Genomic DNA, 20,342 nt, shown 5'->3' on the forward strand with positions numbered 1-20,342 from the left:
ATTCTTTCTCTCACTCTCCTTTTTCTCCCTCTGTCCCTCTGAATTTACCCCTTGCCCATCCTCTGCGTCCCCCCTCCCCCTTTTCTTTCTTCCTGGGCCTCCTGTCCCATGATCCTCTCATATCCCCTTTGCCAATCACCTGTTCAGCTCTTGGCTCCATCCCTCCCCCTCCTGTCTTCTTCTATCATTTTGGATCTCCCCCTCCCCCTCCAACTTTAAAATCCCTTACTCACTCTTCCTTCAGTTAGTCCTGACGAAGGGTCTCGGCCTGAAACGTCAACTGCACCTCTTCCCAGAGATGCTGCCTGGCCTGCTGCGTTCACCAGCAACTTTTATGTGCGTTACTATAATCACCCACATCATCTGACATGATACATAATGAACAAATGATAGAGCAAATAGCTACTCCAGCTATTTCCCTAAATGTACATTACTTCACAATTAGAAAAAACCCAGAGACAAACAAGTTGAAACCAACAAAATGGTTAATTTATACTTTATTTATATTACACATTGCATTATTTACAAGCATCATAGAACTAATAGGAAGAAACCATTTCCTTAAAATCCCAAGACCGAAAAATCCATATTCTTTGTTGAATTCTAGCTCAAACTTTCTCTATTCTGAATTCGTTTCTATTCTCAATCCAATCCCCACTCCCAAATACTAATTGTTCATTGACAGACCAGTGTTGCTCCAAAAATGTTTTATATTACATCCAAACCTGCACTTCAACTGACTCCATACAGTGAAAACACCAAGTCAGCCACATACACAATAATTACCCAACATCTCAATTGTATTTAAGGAAAAGTAAATTGAGATGATTGCTTCCACAATACATTTGGGTAGGGCACTGAATTGAAGTTCAAGATATTATACGAGTTACATTAAGAAATATCATGGGATGCTTTGCAATTGTAAGTTGGAAATGTCCATAATACAACAGGCTGTTTAGCATTTCTCCACTTCGGTCTTGAAGGAAGGCCTTATCAAAGAACTGAGAGCAAGGGCTGAGATACCTGGGACCAGGCCAGCCGCCACCTTCAACATCTGAAGGAGCCTCTTGGCTATCACTGCTCTTCTTTCTGTGGACTGATAAATAAAGTAAATGTCACTCAGACCCAATTGGCATAAAGAAATATAAAATTAGAAATTCCACAACAGTAAGACAGATTCTAGTGCTTCTCACGTATCACGTGGCTGGTGTATTTGTTTGGCCACATTTCGTGACATTTAACCCTTTCACCCTTGTTTCATCTCGTCACATCATCTGCAAAGATTGTTACTCATTTTCATTTCATTTTAATTATCATCTGATCAAACAGTGATCTGTTCCAAAGATGTAAGTGACAAACTCAGGTTGGAGTTCAATTAGTTTAAAATTCAAGTTCTTGCTCTGGTGCTAATCTCATCACCACCACCCCAGTGTAGGAAGGCATCTCTACACAACCATTGTTTTCCCTCTAATTCACATCTTTGTTCCTCCAAGAGGACCACAACCTTGTCACAAGGTTTGGAGGCTGGAACACCTCAATAACCTGGAGAGCTATGTTGGCTGGAGTCAGGGCCTTCTGCTTTGGCTCTTGGTAGGGTCACCCATGCCAAACAGGTCAAAGGGTAGAGGACAGACTAAGAGCATTCCACCAGTCCTCCAGGTTCAGGGAGTTCAGGTGGTTCAGGTCAGGGCTAACAACCGTGACTGGTCAAGACAGTCATTGCTGCCCTAAATGATAGCGGCATAACAGGTAGTAAGTCATATGTTTGTTCAGCAGCTGGAAAAACCTTTAGTCTTGAAACAAGAGTTGATTAAAATATTCAAGTTTTGACAAAAGAGCCAGGTCTTAACATGAAAAAGTAAATATAACTTATTGGACCTTACAAACTTTTTCATTACTGGATGCAGACTTAAGTTTCAGCTGTTAATTCCTGATACCTTTTAAGCGTAACTTTACATTGCATTAATGTGAACATTAGAACCCTTTCCAATCAAAATTTGAGAACAACGCTTTTGCAATCTCAGATAACACTTATTCCAGGGAGATTCTTTATGCAGCTTTCCCTAGACCTGTTGGAAATGATTGTTCCCTTCTGGAGGTATCTCTGCAGCAGTGCAACTGATGGCTGAGGCTCTCCCTGAAAAACCATGGAAACCAGCTTCCCAGGACAGAGCTGGATGTCCGTCCCACCAGATATGGCAAAACATTTTGGGAAAGATTTTGGTTTGCCATAGATCAAAACAAATACTCTCAAAATAGTGCCTCATTTTTCTCACACAGGCAGCAACTAGGAGGCACAGTTTCTCTGCAGCTGTCAACACCTCCCCCCACCCACCCCCACAACATCAGTCATATGGAACTAAGATGGGAAAGGAAATTTTTCTTCCCCATCTAAAATTGAACACTACACTTCCATACAGACCTCCCAACTTGAGCCATCAGACCCATTGAATGGATAAAAATCAAATAAAACAAATAGTGACAGTTGACTCTCCCAAAGGGGAAATCATACCATGCATATAACACCTTACCATGAGTCATCCTCACAATTATTCATACCTCAAGTTCAACAGGTATCAGGGGGCTCAAGTAGGAATCTGCCAGTTGCTTCAGCGTATACATGTCCACTGACTGGTGTTTAACAGATTTGTCTAAAACAAACAGAAAAATGTCTGAATTGCAAGCCAATGAATATTTGTCCTTATAGATTTAGGGATTTAACTTGTGATAGACTGTGGAGCTCCCAATTCAGTTAGCAGTGAACACAACCTTACAGATGCCATAATTCTACTGCAATACAACATAGAACACTACAACCCAAGAACAGGCACCACAATGTTGTGTCAAACCAATTAAATTAGTAATCAAGCATGCCTTGCTAATCACCCATCACCCCGTGTAGCCCCTTTCGAGGAGCTATGAACTTGGACCCCAACCTCACTGCTCATCAACACTAAGGGTGTTGAGGGTCTTTCCCTTAACTTTGTATTGTCTCTTTATATTTGACCTACCAAGGTGCAACACTTCAGATACAGTCAGGTTAAACTCCATTTGCCATTTTTCCACCCATACCTGCAACTGATCTACATCTCACTGTATTCCTTGCCAGTCTTCTACACCACCCACAGCACCATCAATCTTCGTATCATTGGCATACTTACCATCTACATTTTCATCCAGGTCTTTCATAGACATCGCAACAGCAGAGGTCGCAGTACAGATTCCTGTGGAACACCATTAATCATAGACCTCTACCTAGAATAACTCCCTTCAACCACCACCCCTAACTTCTATGGGCAAGCCAGTTCTGAATCCAATCGGCCAGATCACCATGGATCCCGTGCATCCTCATCTTCTGGATGAGCCTCCCATGGGGGACCTTGTCAAATGCTTTACTAAAATCTATGCAGACAATATCCACAACTCCACCTTCATCAATCACCCCTATCACCTCGTTAAAAAACTCAGTCATGTTAGTGACTTAATCTGTATAAAGCCATGCTGGCTCTCCCTAATTAGACCCTGGTTTTTCAAATGGATAAATCATATCCCTAGCAATTCTCTCCAGTAACTTCCCTACCACTGACGTGAGACGTGCCAGTCTAGTTTCCAGAATTATCCCTGGTTCCCTTCTTGAATTATGGAACAACATTAGCAACTCACCAGTCCTCTAGGACCTCGCCTGTGGCCTAAGAGGACATGATATTGGTCAAGGCCCAGCAATCTCATCTCTTGCCTCTCTCAGTAACCTGGGAAATATCCCATCAGGCCCTGGGAACTTGAGTTCTAATAGACACAACACTACCTCCACCTCTAGCTCGAAATGCCCTTTTCCTTGGTAAGTACTGATGTAAAGTACACACTAATGTCCAAAGCCACATCCTCCACATCCAGCAAATATTCTCCTTTTATCATTGAGTGGTCCCATCCTCTTCCTAGTTATCCTCTTGCTCTTGATATATACACAGAATGCCTTGGGATTCTCTATTTCCTACTTGCCAAGGACTTTTAATGGCTTTTCTAATTCTTTTCTTGAGTTCTTTTCTGGCTTCTTTGTAAACCTCAAAGGCAGTTTGATTCAGGTTTCCTACACTTCACATACTTTTCTTTTTTTTTCTTGACTAAATTCATCACCTCTCTCAATATCCAAGGTTCTCTAACTTTGCCATCCTTGTCCTTCCTACTGACCAGAATATACCTGTCCTATACTGTGTAGTTGGTCTTTCAACCCCCTCCACATGTCAGATGTGAAACTTGCCCAAAAACAACTGTTCCCAACTCTCCCTAGTTCCTACTCAATGCTCTCACAACTTGCCCTGGTCCAATTTAATAATCTCTCACAAGGTCATACTTATTTTCATCTATCACTATTTTAAAACTTAAGGAGTTATAGTCATCGTTCCCTAACTGTTCACACACTGAAAGGTCAATCACCTGACCAGGCTCATTCCCCAACACCAGGTTCAATACAGCCCTTCCTCTTGTTGGACTCTCTATGTATTGATTTGAGAAGCCCTCCTGGATACGTCTAACAAATTCTGCCCCATGTGAAGCTCTTGCACTAAGGTCCCTGTTTATATTAGGGCAGTTGAAGTCCCCATGACAACAACACTATTGTTTTTACACCTTTCCTTAATCTACCTGCATATCTGTTCCTCAATGCCTCAGTGGCTATTGGGGTGGAGTCTGTAGTATAATCTCAGAGAGATTACACCCTTCCTAGTTTTGAGTCTTACCCATAGACTCAGTGGACTAGCCTTTCATTCTGTCCCGAGTGCAGCTGTGATATTGTCTCGATTAACCCCCCCCCCCCCCCTTTACCTCCCTATCTTTTTTAAAACTTGGTAACTCTGGGACATTAAGGATCCATTCATGTCCCTCTCTCAAAACCAAGTCTCTGTAATGGTCACAACATAGTTCCATGTAGTGATCCATTCTAAGTTTATCACCTATACCCATAATACTTCTAGTACTAAAATCCATACACTCCAAAATATCGCTGCTTGTCTATTTCCACTCCATTCTGTAGAATCTGACCTTCATCGTGGGGTTTCATCACTCCACGCTTTCATTCATTTTCTCACCAAGCTTGACTAATCTAGATTTGATTTTAAGGCACTGATGGATTTCAAGATTAGATTTCAATTGATTAAATTTTCAAAACTGAACTGCAACTAAACAAAACAGCACTATCAAAGGTTGAAAGGAAATGAAGAAAGCAAAAGTCAAAAAAGTCCCAGTGGGATAATTATGATTATTTGACTTGAGGGATGCAAGAGAAAAGGGCAAGTGAGGTTGCACATTTTGAAAGTGGTTGAAAAGAATTAACTGAACTTACCCCCAACTGCCATAAAGCAAACTTTTCCAAGAAAGAAGTTCACATCGACATAGGCCAACGATGACCTCACAGTTTCTACACTGAAATTAAAAACAAAGCTTAATGTGTTTACAGGTGCAGAACCACATCAAGATTCCACTCCCCAACCCCAATGTTGAGTTATTCTCAATTTTTAAATCACAAAGGCCAGAAATGACCAACAGTTGTTTGATGTGGCAAGTCCCAATGACAACACTAGCACCTTTTCAGTCACTTTGGCCAAATACTTAATTCAAATATTTGTACAGATCTGCTGCCCTATCGTTGGCAATTGCACTGTGGGAATCACAAATGAAAATTTGCTCTTGCTCTCAACTTGCATAATCCAATAGGGTAAAACCCAGTGTAATGCCCTGGTTAAGAATTTTACTGTGAATGCTGTAGGGTATTTCATTTAATAGCTTTCTGTAGAATCAGTGTGTTCTGCTGCTAGTGTTTGGGTTTCAGGTAAAGATAAGGGGCTGTAATATTCAATTTCGGAATGTTGAGTCAGCAAAACAAAATGGTGGAATTGGGTGAAGGTTCTAGAGAAAGCCGGGCAGAGAGAGTTTTGTGATAGACACTGGTGGGGGTTGTGGTCTTTTAGTGGGAGATGGAGAGAAAAGAAGATCAGGAGAGACGGCTGTAGGATTTGATTCAACTGGAATGCAGATTCGATGGAGTCCAAGGTGGGAAGTTCTACCAGTGATCGGTGCTGAAGAGTCAGTGCCATAAGGAACACATCCAGATTTTGGAAGATATGAGCTCAAACCTTATGCACATTTAGACTGGTTCAATTATAGTGGGACCTTTCTCTTTTTCTTCTTTTAATAACTGTTTGATTAAGCCGACACAAGTAAATACACCTTTATAATTGTATGTCAGTACGATCTGTTATTTCTTACCAATGGATAATTGTACGTGGGCAGTATTTACACAGTACCCGCTCAAATTGGAGTTCGGGTGGTCGAAACCTTCCAACATTCCAGCTTGGTGGAACCCAAGTTATACCAACCCTGGATGTAGAGTTTGAGAAAGGTAGTTTTCTCACTGCTGAGTCTAGTGCCTGTTAGCAGAGTGGCTAATAAGCCAAGTTTCTATAGAAGCCCAGTAAAAGGGGGGGGGGGGGCAGGGGGGAGAAGAAGGGTGGTAGAGGGATTTAATTCTGTGGGCTCATCCAGGATTAATTCACTGAATATTGTGTAATTGCGGTAAGAATTGATTTAAATGGTCTGTGTTTAAACTAGTGTCGGGAAAAGCGATTAAGGTACTTGATCATGGACGCCCCAGGGATTGAGCTTTGTTGTGATTCAAAGTGATTACCCACAACTAATGCTTGTGTTCTGAGCGGAGCAGATATCCACAGCCCAGATGAATTGCTGATTAGAGTTTTAAATTCAGTTCCAGTACTAGGGAAAGTTACACTCATCGAACAGCAGTTTGACCAAATGACAGGCAAAGATGTCTTTTTAGTTCAGACTAGCAGTGACGTGACTGGAGTGGTGCTGCCTGGTATGATTAGGCACCTGCAGAGGCGGGGCCATAAGTCATCTATACTTTTGGGGCGGGGGGGGAGAAGAGAGACAGAGACAGAGACAGAGAGATTGAATCAGAGGGTGACAAATTTGAAGCCAATTTTCTTGTAGCTGAGGCAAAGACTTTAAAGACAAGTAGCTATCGTTTCTGCAAAGTGAGGGGAAGGAGTTGTCTGATGTGAAAGGTCTAATAGGTCCCTCAGCGAGTGCTGAAAAGTCCGAGTTGGTTTCCGCAATTACCACTGGCAGAGTCAGAATTATTCTAGGCTGAGAATGTTCTCGGGAGTGAAGCCCACCCCCAAGTGGGAGGGGGAATATGAGACTTGGGTAGAGCAGACATCTCAGTTACTGGATGAGTGGCAGTGCTCAGACAATATGAAAAGACAGCGACTCGTAGAGAGTCTAAAAACTCCAGTTGCTGAGGGGAGGTCCTTAAAGAGAACCCATTTACCGCGCCAGCGAGCTACATGCAAGCGTTATTTAATGCCCTGGTTAAGATTTTTACTGCTATGCTGTAGGAATTTTATTTTAGCAGTTCTGTAAGAGCACTCTGTTCTGCTTTCAGCCTGTTTGAGTTTGAGCTAAAGATAAGGTGCTATGATATTCAACTTAGAAATGTTGTGTCAGCCAATCAGGATAGTGGAATTGGGAGAAGGTTCTAGAGAACGCTGGGCAGAGGGGTTTTTGTGATGGACACTTGTGTGGGTCAAGGTCTTTTTGGCAGGAGCTGGGAAAAGACAGGAGGAAAAATGGCCGAGGATGCTGTTCCTGTTGCACAAGGTGCTTTGCACAAATGAATGGCTTCAAGGAGGAAAGACCAATACACCTGTGGGGGAGCCTGTTTGTTCAAGATGGATTTTGAACAACATTCAGAAGGTGGTGTGTACTTTCACGCAGACAGAGGGTCCAGCGCTTGAGTTAAAGACAACTTCAAGATGAGCTCCATCTTATGTGCATATTTGGAATGGGTTAACTGTAATGGGCTCTTTTTATTTTTTTTCTTTTTCCTATTAACTGTTTGATAAAGCTGACACTTGTAAATATACTTTATCATTGTATGCAGTGTACGATCTGTTATTTCTTGCCGACAGCTAATTGCATGGGGACAGTGGTATTCATACAGATTGGGGTTCAGGTGGGTGAGACATCGCAACTTCCCTGTTTTGCTGGGACAAAAGACGGACAGAATCAGAGAAAGGTGGTTATCTCACCGCTGAGTCCAGTGGCTGTTAGTGAGGGGTGAACGAGCCATATTTCTAGAAATGCCCGGTAAAAAGGGGTTTCAGTTAGGAAGTGTTTTTGGTACAACGGACAGACCTGATGAGGTTTAGGCACACATTCCAGGATAAAGGGGAGAAACTTTCTACCTACATTTTCCAGGTAGAGAGACAGCTGCATTGCTTGTGCCATAAAGGGGATATTCAACCGGCTGAGATAAATCAATCAAGGATGGAGCAAGTGGTGAAGGGCGCACAGTCACTCTACATGATTGCATTAAGCCTCTGAATGACCTGTATGACGTATACCCCCTCTCGTTTTTTGGGCTGATTAGAGAAGAAAGAGGTGGAAAACCTAATGGAGGAGTGGGAAGCCTCCATCAACAGGGCAGAATCCTCAGTACTAGCCTCTGTTGCTGAAGCGACCCGATGACACACAAGCGAGGGCTTTGCAGGATGTAGTGAAAGACCTACAAGCTGAGGTATCTCAGCTGATATCGGCTAGTGCTGCCACCAAGCACGACAAGGCCAATAGGAAGCCGGACCCACCACTGGGACATACTAAGCAGAGGGCTGCTACAAAGCAGGGTCTCTTGACCAGGGAAATGACCGGTATTTTTTGTACAACTGTGGGGAAAATGGACATTTCAATCAGGAGTGTGAAGGTCAAGATAACTTTTAGAACGTAAACTAACAGTTACTTAAACAGAAAAGGAAGTTGGGAAACTTTGGACAGACCAGCAAGGGAATAGCCTGGCGTCTCAGAGGGGAAACACGCTCCAATCAATGCATCAAGAAATACACTAAAGAGCAAAATCCAATTTCTGAAGGCTTACTGGAGCTGAGCTTCATTGTATCCACACAGATTGAGGGTATTTATGCTGGAGCCATACTTGACTGGTTCCAAGGTTACTATACTGTACAGATCCTTCTACAACTGGTATTTGACGCATTAGAGATTTGGGGCCTCAGTACTGATGATTTTGCATATGATAGTTACTTGTCTTTGAAGCTGGAGTTTTCAGAAGCAGGTGCTGGAGTAGCTGAAGGCCTTGATACATTAGTGAGAAGGGTAAAGCTGCCATTATTGTGGGAACAAATACTTCCCTTGTGAGAAGGCTTGTGGGAGATAGCAAGGAGAGAAATGGAGAGAATTTCTTGAGAACCTTGTCAATTCACCAAGTATTCAGGAGACATTTTTGAGAAGGTGCAAGTTCCTCCAAGTTCTGAGAAGGCTGTTACCTTCCTCAGTCCAAGGAACTGTCTGGTACACCCAGCCCAAACTCATTGTGTTACATCTTGGGGAAGTAGCTAGAGTGACAGGACACCCTGAATTCCCCAGAATCCTTGATGCTGAGGCCCTCCTGGTGGATGCTCTGGAGGATCACGAAGAAGAGTCACGTTTACCTGCTGGAGAGGCCTGAACTTCAGAAACTGTCAGCTGTACATGCAAACAGAATGACAGTGATTGTCAGGAACACCACAGTGAGAGAGGTCACCCTCAGATGCGGGATGCCGATGGCACATCTTTTCCCAGTGAACATAATCTCTAGTTTTCAGATGAGAAAACCAGAACAGAGACAATCTCCTGGACTGAGGAAGGTAACAGCAAAGTCATTCAATTTTGGTGACTCCCTGGTACCCGAGAGATGGAAAAGGAGACTGACGGAAAAGATGTTAAAGTTCGAAGAAGTCTTTTCTACTGATGAGTGATGTGGGTTGTTCCAAGAATACCCCTTTCAGATAACGGTCTCAGCAGTTAACTCCTGTGGAGGTGGAAGATATTCAGCGGCATCTGCTGAAACTGAAGGAAACTGGAATTATCACCGAGTCAAGAAGTTCCTATGCACCGTGGTGAGGAAGAAGAATGGGAAGGTATGAATGTGTATTGACTATCGGACACTGAACTGACTATAGTCCCTGACCAATATACTGTTCCACAGATCGCAGGTGCGCTGGCATGCCTGAGTGGAGCAAAACGATTCAGTGTGCTGGACCTAAGGAGTGGGTAATATCAGATACCCATGAGTGAAGTTGACAAGGAGAAGATGGCACTCATGTGTCCAGTTGGATTCTTTCGGTTTGAAAGAATGCTCCAGGGCATATCAGGGGCACTGGCTATGTTCCAACGTGTCATGGAGAAGACTGTTGCGGAGATGAACCTGCTTGAGGTACTGGTGTACTTGGATGATCTCATAGTGCTTGGGTCCACTCTGGAAGAATACGAGACAAAGCTACTGAAGGTGCTAGACCTCCTGAAATCTGAAGGGTTAAAACTGTCACTGGACAAGTGCCAGTTCTGTAAGACATCAGTCAACTGTGTCTGGCACATAGCCTCACAGGATGGAGTAGCTACAAATCTGTCCAAAATAGAGGCAGTGACCACATGGCCAAGGCCCAAGAATGTGAGTGCTCTACACTCCTTCCTTGGATTCTGTGGGTACTACTGGAAATTCATGAAGGACTACTCCAAAGTAAGCCACCCTTTGAATCAGCTTCTGGGTGGGTACCCTCTCCTAGGGAAGAAAGGGAGGAGAACAAAAGGACAAGGCAACATTTATTCTAGCCTTTCGGAGAAAGATGGGATGCAAAATGTGAAGAAGCCTTCCACCTGCTGACTAAAGCACCTGTATTGGCCTTTGCAAACCACCAACTGCCATACATGTATGCCCTGCACACCAGTGCCAGCCGTGAGGGTCTAGGGGGGTGTTCTATATCAGGACCAGGGCAAAAGGTTGAGACTTGTTGCTTTCATCAGCCAGAGTCTGTCACCCTCCGAATGAAACTATCCTATGCACAAATTGGAGTTCCTGGCATTGAAATGGGCTGTGGTAGATAAGTGACTGTCTATTTTGTACCAAGTTCAAGGTGAGGACTGACAACGGTCTACTGACTTATATCTTGACCTCAGCGAAGTTGGATGCCACAGGTCACCGATGGTTGGCAGCGTTGTCAGCTCATGAGTTCAGCTTGAAATATAGACCAAGGAGCTGGAACACTGATGTGGATGTGTTGTCCCAATGTTCGCATGAGGTGCTGGAAATGGGCAGAGTGGGAGAGCGTTCCTGACTTTGGTGTTAAGGGAATGTGCCAGTTATCCGCCACAGGGAAACCAGTGGCAAGGCTGTGGCAGAATAGAGCTGGGGATCATTCGGGAGCTTCGGGTTGGGCTACCCCACAAGGTTATTGCAACTTGACGACTCTGAACACGAGGCAGTTCCTTGCCTTGAGTCCTGCGGAACTGACGACCACCCAGCGAGGCGACCCCGGCATAGGTGCCATTTGGGCATCTGTTACTGAAGGGGATATGGCCCAAGCTGAAAAGACGAAACACCCTACCCTACTCTACTGATGAGAGAATGGAGAAAACTGGAGCTGAGGAACCTGGTTTTATACAGGGTCACATCTCCTCCAGACAGGCCTTGGCATTCCGAGTTGGTTTTGCCTGAGAAGCATTGAGGATTGTGCTGAAGTCACTTCATGATGATTCGGGTCATTTGGGGTTTGACAAGACCAATTGATTGGTCCAAGATCGGTTCTATTGGCCCCGAATGAAGCCTGAGGTTGTACAGCACTATAAGTCGTGCATTCGATGTATTCGGAGGAAGACACTGCCTACAAGGGTTGCTCCATTATCTAATTTATAGAGTGGGGCGTCACTTGATTTAGTGTGTATGGACTTCCTCTCCACAGAGCCTGATACCCGCATCACGACAAATGTCTTGGTCATTACTGATCACTATATCAGATCTCCTCAAGCCTTCCCCACAAAGGATCAAATGGCATCCATAGTCACCAAAGTATTATGGGAAAGTATTTTGTTCATTATGGCCTCCCAAGGTGGATACACTGATCAGGGAAGGGATTTTGAGAGTAGGCTCATACGTGTTACTGAGCATGCTTGGAGTTGTGAAGTCGAGGACCACACCCTATCATCCTCAGGGTGATCCCCAGCCTGAAAGGTTCAATCAGATAATGCTAGACAGACTTGGAACTTTGAATATCAGCAAAAAGAGCAAGTGGGGTCAGCATATTGGGCATTTGGTTCACTGCTATAACTGTACAATGAAGGAACTATAGAATGAAGCTACTGGACACTTGCCATACTACTTGATGTTCAGGCACGAAGCCAGATTGCCAATAGATCTCTGTTTTGAGACCGGTGGTGAAGACTTGCCACAGAAGACTTATCTTAAGTATATGTCTGACATGAGGAAAGAACTGCAAATGCTTATGCTCTGCTAACAAGCAAAATCAAGGAAACGAAAGGAGATATGATCAAAAGATTAGATTTTCTCAACTGTTGTCTGGTGACAGAGTTTTAATAAAGAACTTGGGGCTACCAGGGAAGCACAAGTTGACTGACCGCTGGATGTCTACACCTTATGTAGTAGAGAGTCAGATGCCGAATGTGCCAGGTTTCAAGGTGAAGCCAGAGGATGGGAATGGTCCCGTCAGAATTCTCCACCGGAATCACCTTTTACCTCTACAGCAGAAGGTACGTGTTGACCCAGAGCCCAACATGGACCCTACACCTAGCAGGAAAACTCTGCGCAGGACAAGGGGAAAAGACGATTAGTGGAAAGGCCCAAAAAGGACCTACCCACTACAAGCTGTATGGCCTCTGAGGAAATGGGGGTGTGGTATACATTACCCTTAGATTCTCTCAACTGATGCCTGGTGACACAGTTTTAATAAGGAACTTGGGGCTACCAGGGAAGCACAAGTTGGCTGACCGCAGGATGTCTATGGCTTATATAGTAGAGAGCTAGATGCTGAACATGCAAATTCCCCAAGAATTGATGGAGATTCCTGAATCTCTCCCCACTGACTTCGAGATAGTGGGGGGAACTAGCAGAGGGCAGGCAGACACAATGCTAGACAGATTAGGGAAGCTGGGCTCCAGTGCAATTGGGGATGAAGCTGAGCTCAGGTGATAGGAGGATCTGAGTTGTCAGAAGGCACAAGTAATGGACTGGGGAGGCATCCCCAAGCAGACAGGAAAGGTCCCAAGGAATAATGGATGCTAAAGAAGCTGAAAATGGGATAAGAAGGCCTCAAAGAGTCAGGAAACCCCCAGATAAACTGGCATATGACGTACCGAAGGAATAAAGTGTTGCATCTATCGCCCGAATGAGCTATGTCACTGCCATTTACAAATGGATTGGAGGCCTTGACATCACAAAATTTCTTTGGAAAACTGTTATTAATGATGGGTTGATAAAATTCAAAGTCATGAGGACATGACTATCTTTGGTAGGGGAGAATGTTAAGATTTTTACTGCGAATGCTATAGGGTATTTCAGTCCTGACGAAGGGTCTCGGCCTGAAACATCGACTGTACCTCTTCCTAGAGATGCTGCCTGGCCTGCTGCATTCACCAGCAACTTTGATGTGTGTTGAGGGTATTTCAGTTAATAGCTTTCTGTAGAATCAGTGTGTTCTGCTATTAGTGTTTGGCTTTCAGGTAAAGATAAGGGGCTGTAATGTTCAACTTAGGAATGTTGGATCAGCCAGTCAAGATGGTGGAATTAGGAGGAGGTTCTAGAGAAAGCTGAGTGGAGAGGGTTTTGTGACGGACACTGGTGGGAGATGGAAAAAGAAGAAGATCAGGACAGATAGCTGTAAGTTTCGATTCAACTGGAGAGCGGATTTGATGGAGTTCAAGATGGGAAGTTCTACTGGTGATCAGTGCTGAGGAGTCAGTGCCGTGAGTAAGGGACTTATCCAGATTTTGTAAGATATGAGCTCAAACTTTGTGCTCATTTAGACTGGTTTAATTATAATGGGCCTTTTTTTTTCTTTTTCTTCTTTTTCTTCTCTTAATAACTGTTTAATTAAGCTGACATTAGTAAATACACCTTCTTTATAATTGTATATGGTGTATGATCTGTTATTTTTTGCTGACAGATAATTGCATGTGGGCAGTATTTATGCAGTATTTGCTCAGATCGGGGTTCAGGCGGTCGAAACTTAACCTTCCAGTTTGGTAAAACCCAAGGCATACCAACCCTAGACTTAGAGTTCAAGAAAGGAAGCTTTCTCACCTCTGAGTCCAGTGGCTGCAAGCAGAGGGCTAACTAGCCAACTTTCTATAGAAGCCCGATAAAGGGGTGGGGGTGGGGTGTTTCCACCAAGACAAACATTCAAGCACATTGCAAATGAGACAACTATATCACCTACACTCAGATAATTCTAGCACCACAAAGAGAGTGACTCTTTCAACAGCTCAGTGTATTGAGCCTGATTATACTGAAGCAGAAGTATCATACCACATTCACCACCTTATTGATGCAATGTGTTTCATTGTAAACAACAGGAATTCTGCAGATGCTGGAAATTCAAGCAACACACATAGAAGTTGCTGGTGAACGCAGCAGGCCAGGCAGCATCTCTAGGAAGAGGTGCAGTCGACGTTTCAGGCCAAGACCCTTCGTCAGTTTCATTGTATCTGCCTTGGCTCAATGATAGAACTAATGTGGTAAATCAAAAGGGCAGGGAATCAAGGTCTCAAAGCAAGAGTATGTAATTTAAACTGACAGCAGTGAACTATGAGGATATAAATACACAGCACTAATTAGACACAAGCAGTACTGTCCTGGCTGACATTCACCACCAACTAGTTATTTAGCTCAATATTACCTGTGCTGGGAAAAGTGACAACAAAAAACAGTTCAAAAGCACTTAATTGAACAAATAGCATTTTGGACTAAGGCCATGAAATTTACTCTAAAATACAAACTTGATTTTTATATTAATAATAATTGTGCAAGTCTGAGATTGTTACTTAGAACGTTTACTTAGAAGCTAGGAGTAAAGCTAAAATAACGTTCAAATAGTAAAGGAAATGAAAATCAGAATAAATAAAAATAACAATTCAGTGGGGAGGTTTATTCTCACAATGTGTAGTTAATATAACACGAATGCATCACAGCTTTGTATAGCAATTGCTTTGCCCATGACCACAAGAAATTATAGAGTTGAAGGCAGCCCAGTCGATCATGCAAACCAGCCTCTCCTCCACTGATTTCTCCTCACACTTTCCATTACCTTGGGGAAAGATCAAGGCCCTTCAAACTGAGTCTGTCTCTCTCCTCCCACTGGGCAGAAGATACAAACTCTTGAGAGGACATACCACAAAACTCAAGGTCAGCTTCTATCCTGCTGTTATCAGACACTTGAGCAGATCTCTCAAATGCTAAAAGATGAACTCTTGATCTCCAAAACTACCACATTGTGGCCCCGGTCCTTTATTTACCTACCTACTCTATACTTTTCTCTGTAACTAACATTACATTCTGCTTTTCCTTTTCACTACCACGATGTACTTATGTATGGAATTACCTGGCTGGCTGGTACACAAAAGACAACAATAAAATGAAGAATAAACCAATATGTTATGACTTCAGTATGCTACATCTTGTTCCAACAAAAAGGTTGCGGAAACATCTCAAAATAATCCAAGTTAAGGCATAAACTGAAGAAACCCTAGTTCCCATTTCCTCTGTTAGCAACATAATTGATGTAAACTGTGCTCAACCGATGTCTATTGAGTTAGATTAGGAGGTTTGCATCCCTCTTCAGCTTACAAGTGTTTGATTAAAAATGGTGATACTGTCAAGGAATAACAGTGTGAGACACAGTAACTGCAGATACTGGAATCTGGAAGAGAAAACAAGATGCCAGAAGAACTCTGAGTCAGGCAGCATCCGTGCAGGGAAATGTTCAGTCACTGTTTCGGGTCAGAAGCCTTCATCTGAACTAAACAAGTACAGGAGAAATGGTCTGTTTAAAGAGGTGAGGGGGCAAGAAGAAGCAAGAGGTGGCAAGTGATAGACAAGCCAGGAAAGGAGGACTGAGTCTCTGTGAATCATGCTCTCTAGGAACTGTAACCCTATCAGATATACATAAATGGATCAAAGATGTTCTGGTTTCAAGAATCATTCCAACTCACCTATGCTGACTGCGCATATCCATTAGGAATACAATGAGGTCTATCCGAGGCCGGGTGTGCTCATTTTCCACTGGTAATGGCAGACGTTTTGCTAAATGGCTAAAATAAAAGTAATATTTTACGTTATCTAATGAAACTGTAGGCAGGGGTTAGGTAATATCCTCAATGAAAAGAACCATGAATACTGAATTACTGAAGGAAAATCTACAGTTACTGTTAACTCTTAGTTGTTAGCACCAACTGACTAATACAGTAAATATACTGTACTTCAAGCCATCTGCCTGGGCTAAACAACACTACACAGGTGAAGAGATGAAAGATTTTTGCAATTATCTAATATTTAGTTAATCAGTTATACTGCTAGCATCTCAACATCAAAATGAGAAAATATCACACAGAAAGCTGCCCTCATTTTTTGAAAAGTGATGACAAAAGGCTGATTCAAAGCCACAGTCATGAAGAACTCCGACACTTGTTCCTCCAGTCTGACCCATATTCAGTATTATGAGTGATCAACATCTAACTTCATGTAATGTCTGTCTGTATAATGATACTTTGCTGAGCTCCCAGCATGCAGTGAAAGAGTCATTATGTCTACAAACACACTTTACTGACAGTAATGTTGATCTGGAACCTGATATAAACCCGTCCTTACTGCAGATGGCGCAAACTCATAAATTGCTTGCAACTGCTGTTGAAGGTTCGTGTGGCCAAGCTGGGATGAGCAGTATGTCCACTGAGGTGTGGAAGTGACGGCTGCATCCTAGTAAGCAGAGGCTATTGCTAAGGAATAGCAGCATTCAACAGGGTGTCGACATACCATCTGGGATTGTTTATCAGCAAGATGTCATACTAAACAACAGAACATAATGAAGCTAACTGGTCCCTCAAGTCTGTCTTGCCATTCAATATGGCCATGGCTGATCTTCCCCAGGTCTCAACTGCTCCCCACAGCCCTCAATTTTCTAATTTTTAAAGTTTTATGTGTCCTTGTGGGAGCTAGATCATTGGGGGTACTTAACAACACTCCCGGGTAAAGAATTTTAGAGTCACAATCCTCTGAGAAAAGAATTTTTGCGCTCGTTTTAAATGAATCCAATTTAATCTGGTAATGATGTTTTAGTGCAAGATTCTCCATTAGTGGAAATATCTTGACACCCAGCCATGAGATGCCACTAGATAAAATATCCCTGATCTTTCTATACACTAAAGAATATACAGGAGGTCTATTTAACTGCTTAGGATAGAATAACCTTCTCAGCATAGGAATTTAAGTAAAACTGCTAAACAAACTTGACAGGGTGAGCAACATCTGTGGAAGCACTCCAGTTCCTCACTTTATTTTTTGCTACAAATTTGAGCATCTGCAGTCTCTTGTGCCTCTGTCCTAGGAAGTAACCTGTTTAAGAATTCCTCCAATGTCAGTATATCCTTACTTAAATAAGGGAACCAAAACTTTACTGCACATTATACTCCAGGTATGGTTTCACTAACACCCATTTCTAAATCTAACGCTCTTGCAATAAAGGTCAATGTGCCAAACTGCAATACCACTTGTAGTATTTTCCCAATTTATGCACAAGAGCACCCAGCTCCCTCTGTACTTCACTTTTCTGCACATCTCAATTTAGATGACAAGCTGCTTTTAGATTGCTCTTACCAAAATACATGAACCACTGGCATACATTGTGTTGTTTTGCCGTAGCAGTACATTGCAATATATAATTTAAACTATAAATTACAGTAAGTATATATCAAAAGAAAATTAAATTAAATTAGTACAAAAAGAAGAAAACAATACTGAGGAAATCTGATGACAGAGGAGAAGCTATTTCTAAAACATTGACAGTATGCCTTCGGGCTCCTGTACCTCCTCCTTGATGGTAGCGATGAGAAGAGGGCATGTCTTGGATGATGGGGAGCCTTAATGATGAATGCCACTTTTTTGAGGCATTGCCTTTTGAAGATGTCCTGAATGTTGGGCAGGCTAATGCCCATGATGGAGCTGGCAGAGTTTATAACTTTCTGCAGCTTTTTCCGATCCTGTACAATAGACCCTCCCCACCTCATACCAGAAAATGATGCAACCAGTTAGAATGTTCTCCATGGTACATCTTGTAGAAATTTGCGAGTGTCTTTGGTGACATACCAATTCTCCTAAAACTCCTAATGAAATAATGAGGCACTGTCATGCCTTCTTTGTAATTCAATCAATATGTTGGGCCCAGGATAGATCCTCAGAGACACTGACACCTAGGAACTTGAAACTGTTCACCCTTTCCACTTTTGATCCCTTGATGAGGACTGGTGTGTATTCCCTGGACTTTCCCATCCTGAAGTCAACAATCAATTCTTTGGTATTACTGATGTTGAATGCAAGGTTGTTGCTGGGACACCACTTAACCAGCTGTTCTATCTATCTCATGCCTGTATGCCTCTGTCACCATCTGAAATTCTGCCAACAATAGTTGTGTTGTCGGCAAATCTATAGATAGCGTTTAAGCTGTGCCAATCTACACAGCTATGAGTGCAGAGAGAGTAGAGCAGTGGGCTAATCAAACATCCTTCAGATGTGCCAGTGAGAAGATATTATTTCCAATCCACAGAGACTGTGGTCTGCCAGTGAGGAAGGCAAGGATCAAGTTGCAGAGAGAGGTACAGAGGCCCAGGTTTTGTAGCTTGTTGATTGGAACTAAGGGTAAGATTGTGCTCACACTTCCCCAACCCACATTAAACTTCACTTGCCAAGGTTTTGCCCACTCACTCAAACTATCCATATCCGATTGATTATAGACTCCAGCATCCTTCCAATAGATATTAACCTAACAGGCCAATGGTTACCCATTTTTGGTCTTCTTTGCTTATGCAATAGTAAGTTTTCCAGTCTGTTGGTATCTTCCCAGAACTTGGCAAATTTTGTAAAATCTCATCCAATAGCTCCAGTATCTCTGCAGCCATTTCCTTTAAAACAGTCAGATGCAGACCCTGGGGACAAGGTGACTTGTCTACCTTTAGTCCAATTACCTTCTCTATTGTTATCCCACATGGTAATAATTGCTGCAAGTTCTTCTACTGTGATTGAAATCAGCTCATCAGAAACCTTTGGAATGTCTGCAGTGTCCTCTATCATGATGACTGAGACAGAGTATTGATTCAGCTTATCTGCCATTTCTTGTTATTAATTCTCTGTAAAAGATGACTAAATTAGGCAAATTCCCTGGGCACAGCTACAATTAAGTCATATGTGACTGCCAATCTAAGTAAGCCAAAGAGACCAAAAGTTTATTCCCAAACTCTGCCCTGGACTGACTCACAACATGGCCATGAATATACATCAGGGACAGCAATGGTAGATGGCAGTTAATCCTGATGAGTGCAAGATGATGCATTCAGCTAGGATATACATAATGAAAGCTTGGTTCCTAAAGCTGAGGAGCAGAGGAGCCTTGATGCCAATTATTTCTAAATGCACCAGCAAAGTCGAAGACTGGCCCTTCAGCTCACCATATCCATCCTGATTTTGCTCAACCACACTAATCAATCCCTATTTGACTTGGAGTCAATCAGCATGGAAACAGGCCTTTCAACCCACCACAATCTCATCAACCAGTGAGCACTCATCTGTATTAATCCTATCTTCCATTGACTTGTAGCCTTCTATACAAGTATTTGTCTCGAAATGTAAATGCTGTACAGTTCTGTTTGCACCACTCATCAGATTAGTATGTTCCAGGTACATGCCACTCGCTGGGTAAAAATGAAGGCAGAGCTTAGGAGGGTTAATGGCATCCAACGGCAACTCCTCTGCTTGCATCTTTGGAAACAGCTCTATTTCCATCTTTAATAACTCTATTTTTCCCTTTCAGGGTTCTTTTGACGACCCTGATCCAGAGTTACAGGTTGATTACGGCTCCTTGCAGGAATGGGACCCGCTCTCGGGGTTCCATAACTGGCCGTTGTTTGGCAGGCCAAAGGCTCAGCCTAAGAGTCCAGCTCGAATTCGGATGCATAGAATCTCGGAGCTCTGGAGACGGGCGGATCGAGGATCAGTGTCACAATAGGAGACCCATGTGTTGTCGGAAGAGTCAGGATATCTGCCGTGTGCCTGGAGACCCGAGATTTTTGTAATCTTCAGGCACAGAGTTCGAAAAGAGCGAAGTAACGGACTTTTAACATCATAAACCAGCGAGTTGTTTGTTATGTCTCCCTGCTCATTAAGAAAATGAAGACATCTCTTTCTCCCTTATTAGAGAGAGAAAGAACCTGCAGTATGTCGAATA

General features: G+C 42.9%; 1 protein-coding gene across 2 annotated transcripts in view; it reads right to left on the reverse strand.

Annotated features, from left to right (window-relative positions):
• Positions 1 to 484: 484 nt before the first annotated feature.
• Positions 485 to 20,342, reverse strand: part of pane1 (proliferation associated nuclear element) — a 29,536-nt gene continuing 9,678 nt past the window's right edge. Inside the window, exons 3-6 of one of the 2 annotated variants that reach the window (XM_072273027.1) lie at positions 16,063 to 16,161; positions 5,339 to 5,418; positions 2,560 to 2,651; positions 485 to 1,096 (exon numbers count right to left, since the gene is read on the reverse strand). In XM_072273027.1, the coding sequence (XP_072129128.1) occupies positions 956 to 1,096; positions 2,560 to 2,651; positions 5,339 to 5,418; positions 16,063 to 16,161 (412 nt within the window). In that variant the 3' untranslated portion in view covers positions 485 to 955. The remainder of the gene's footprint in view (positions 1,097 to 2,559; positions 2,652 to 5,338; positions 5,419 to 16,062; positions 16,162 to 20,342) is intronic. The other variant, XM_072273028.1, reaches the window with a different exon arrangement.

Source organism: Mobula birostris, chromosome 11 (genome assembly GCF_030028105.1).
Source record: "Mobula birostris isolate sMobBir1 chromosome 11, sMobBir1.hap1, whole genome shotgun sequence".
NCBI lineage: Eukaryota > Metazoa > Chordata > Chondrichthyes > Myliobatiformes > Myliobatidae > Mobula > Mobula birostris.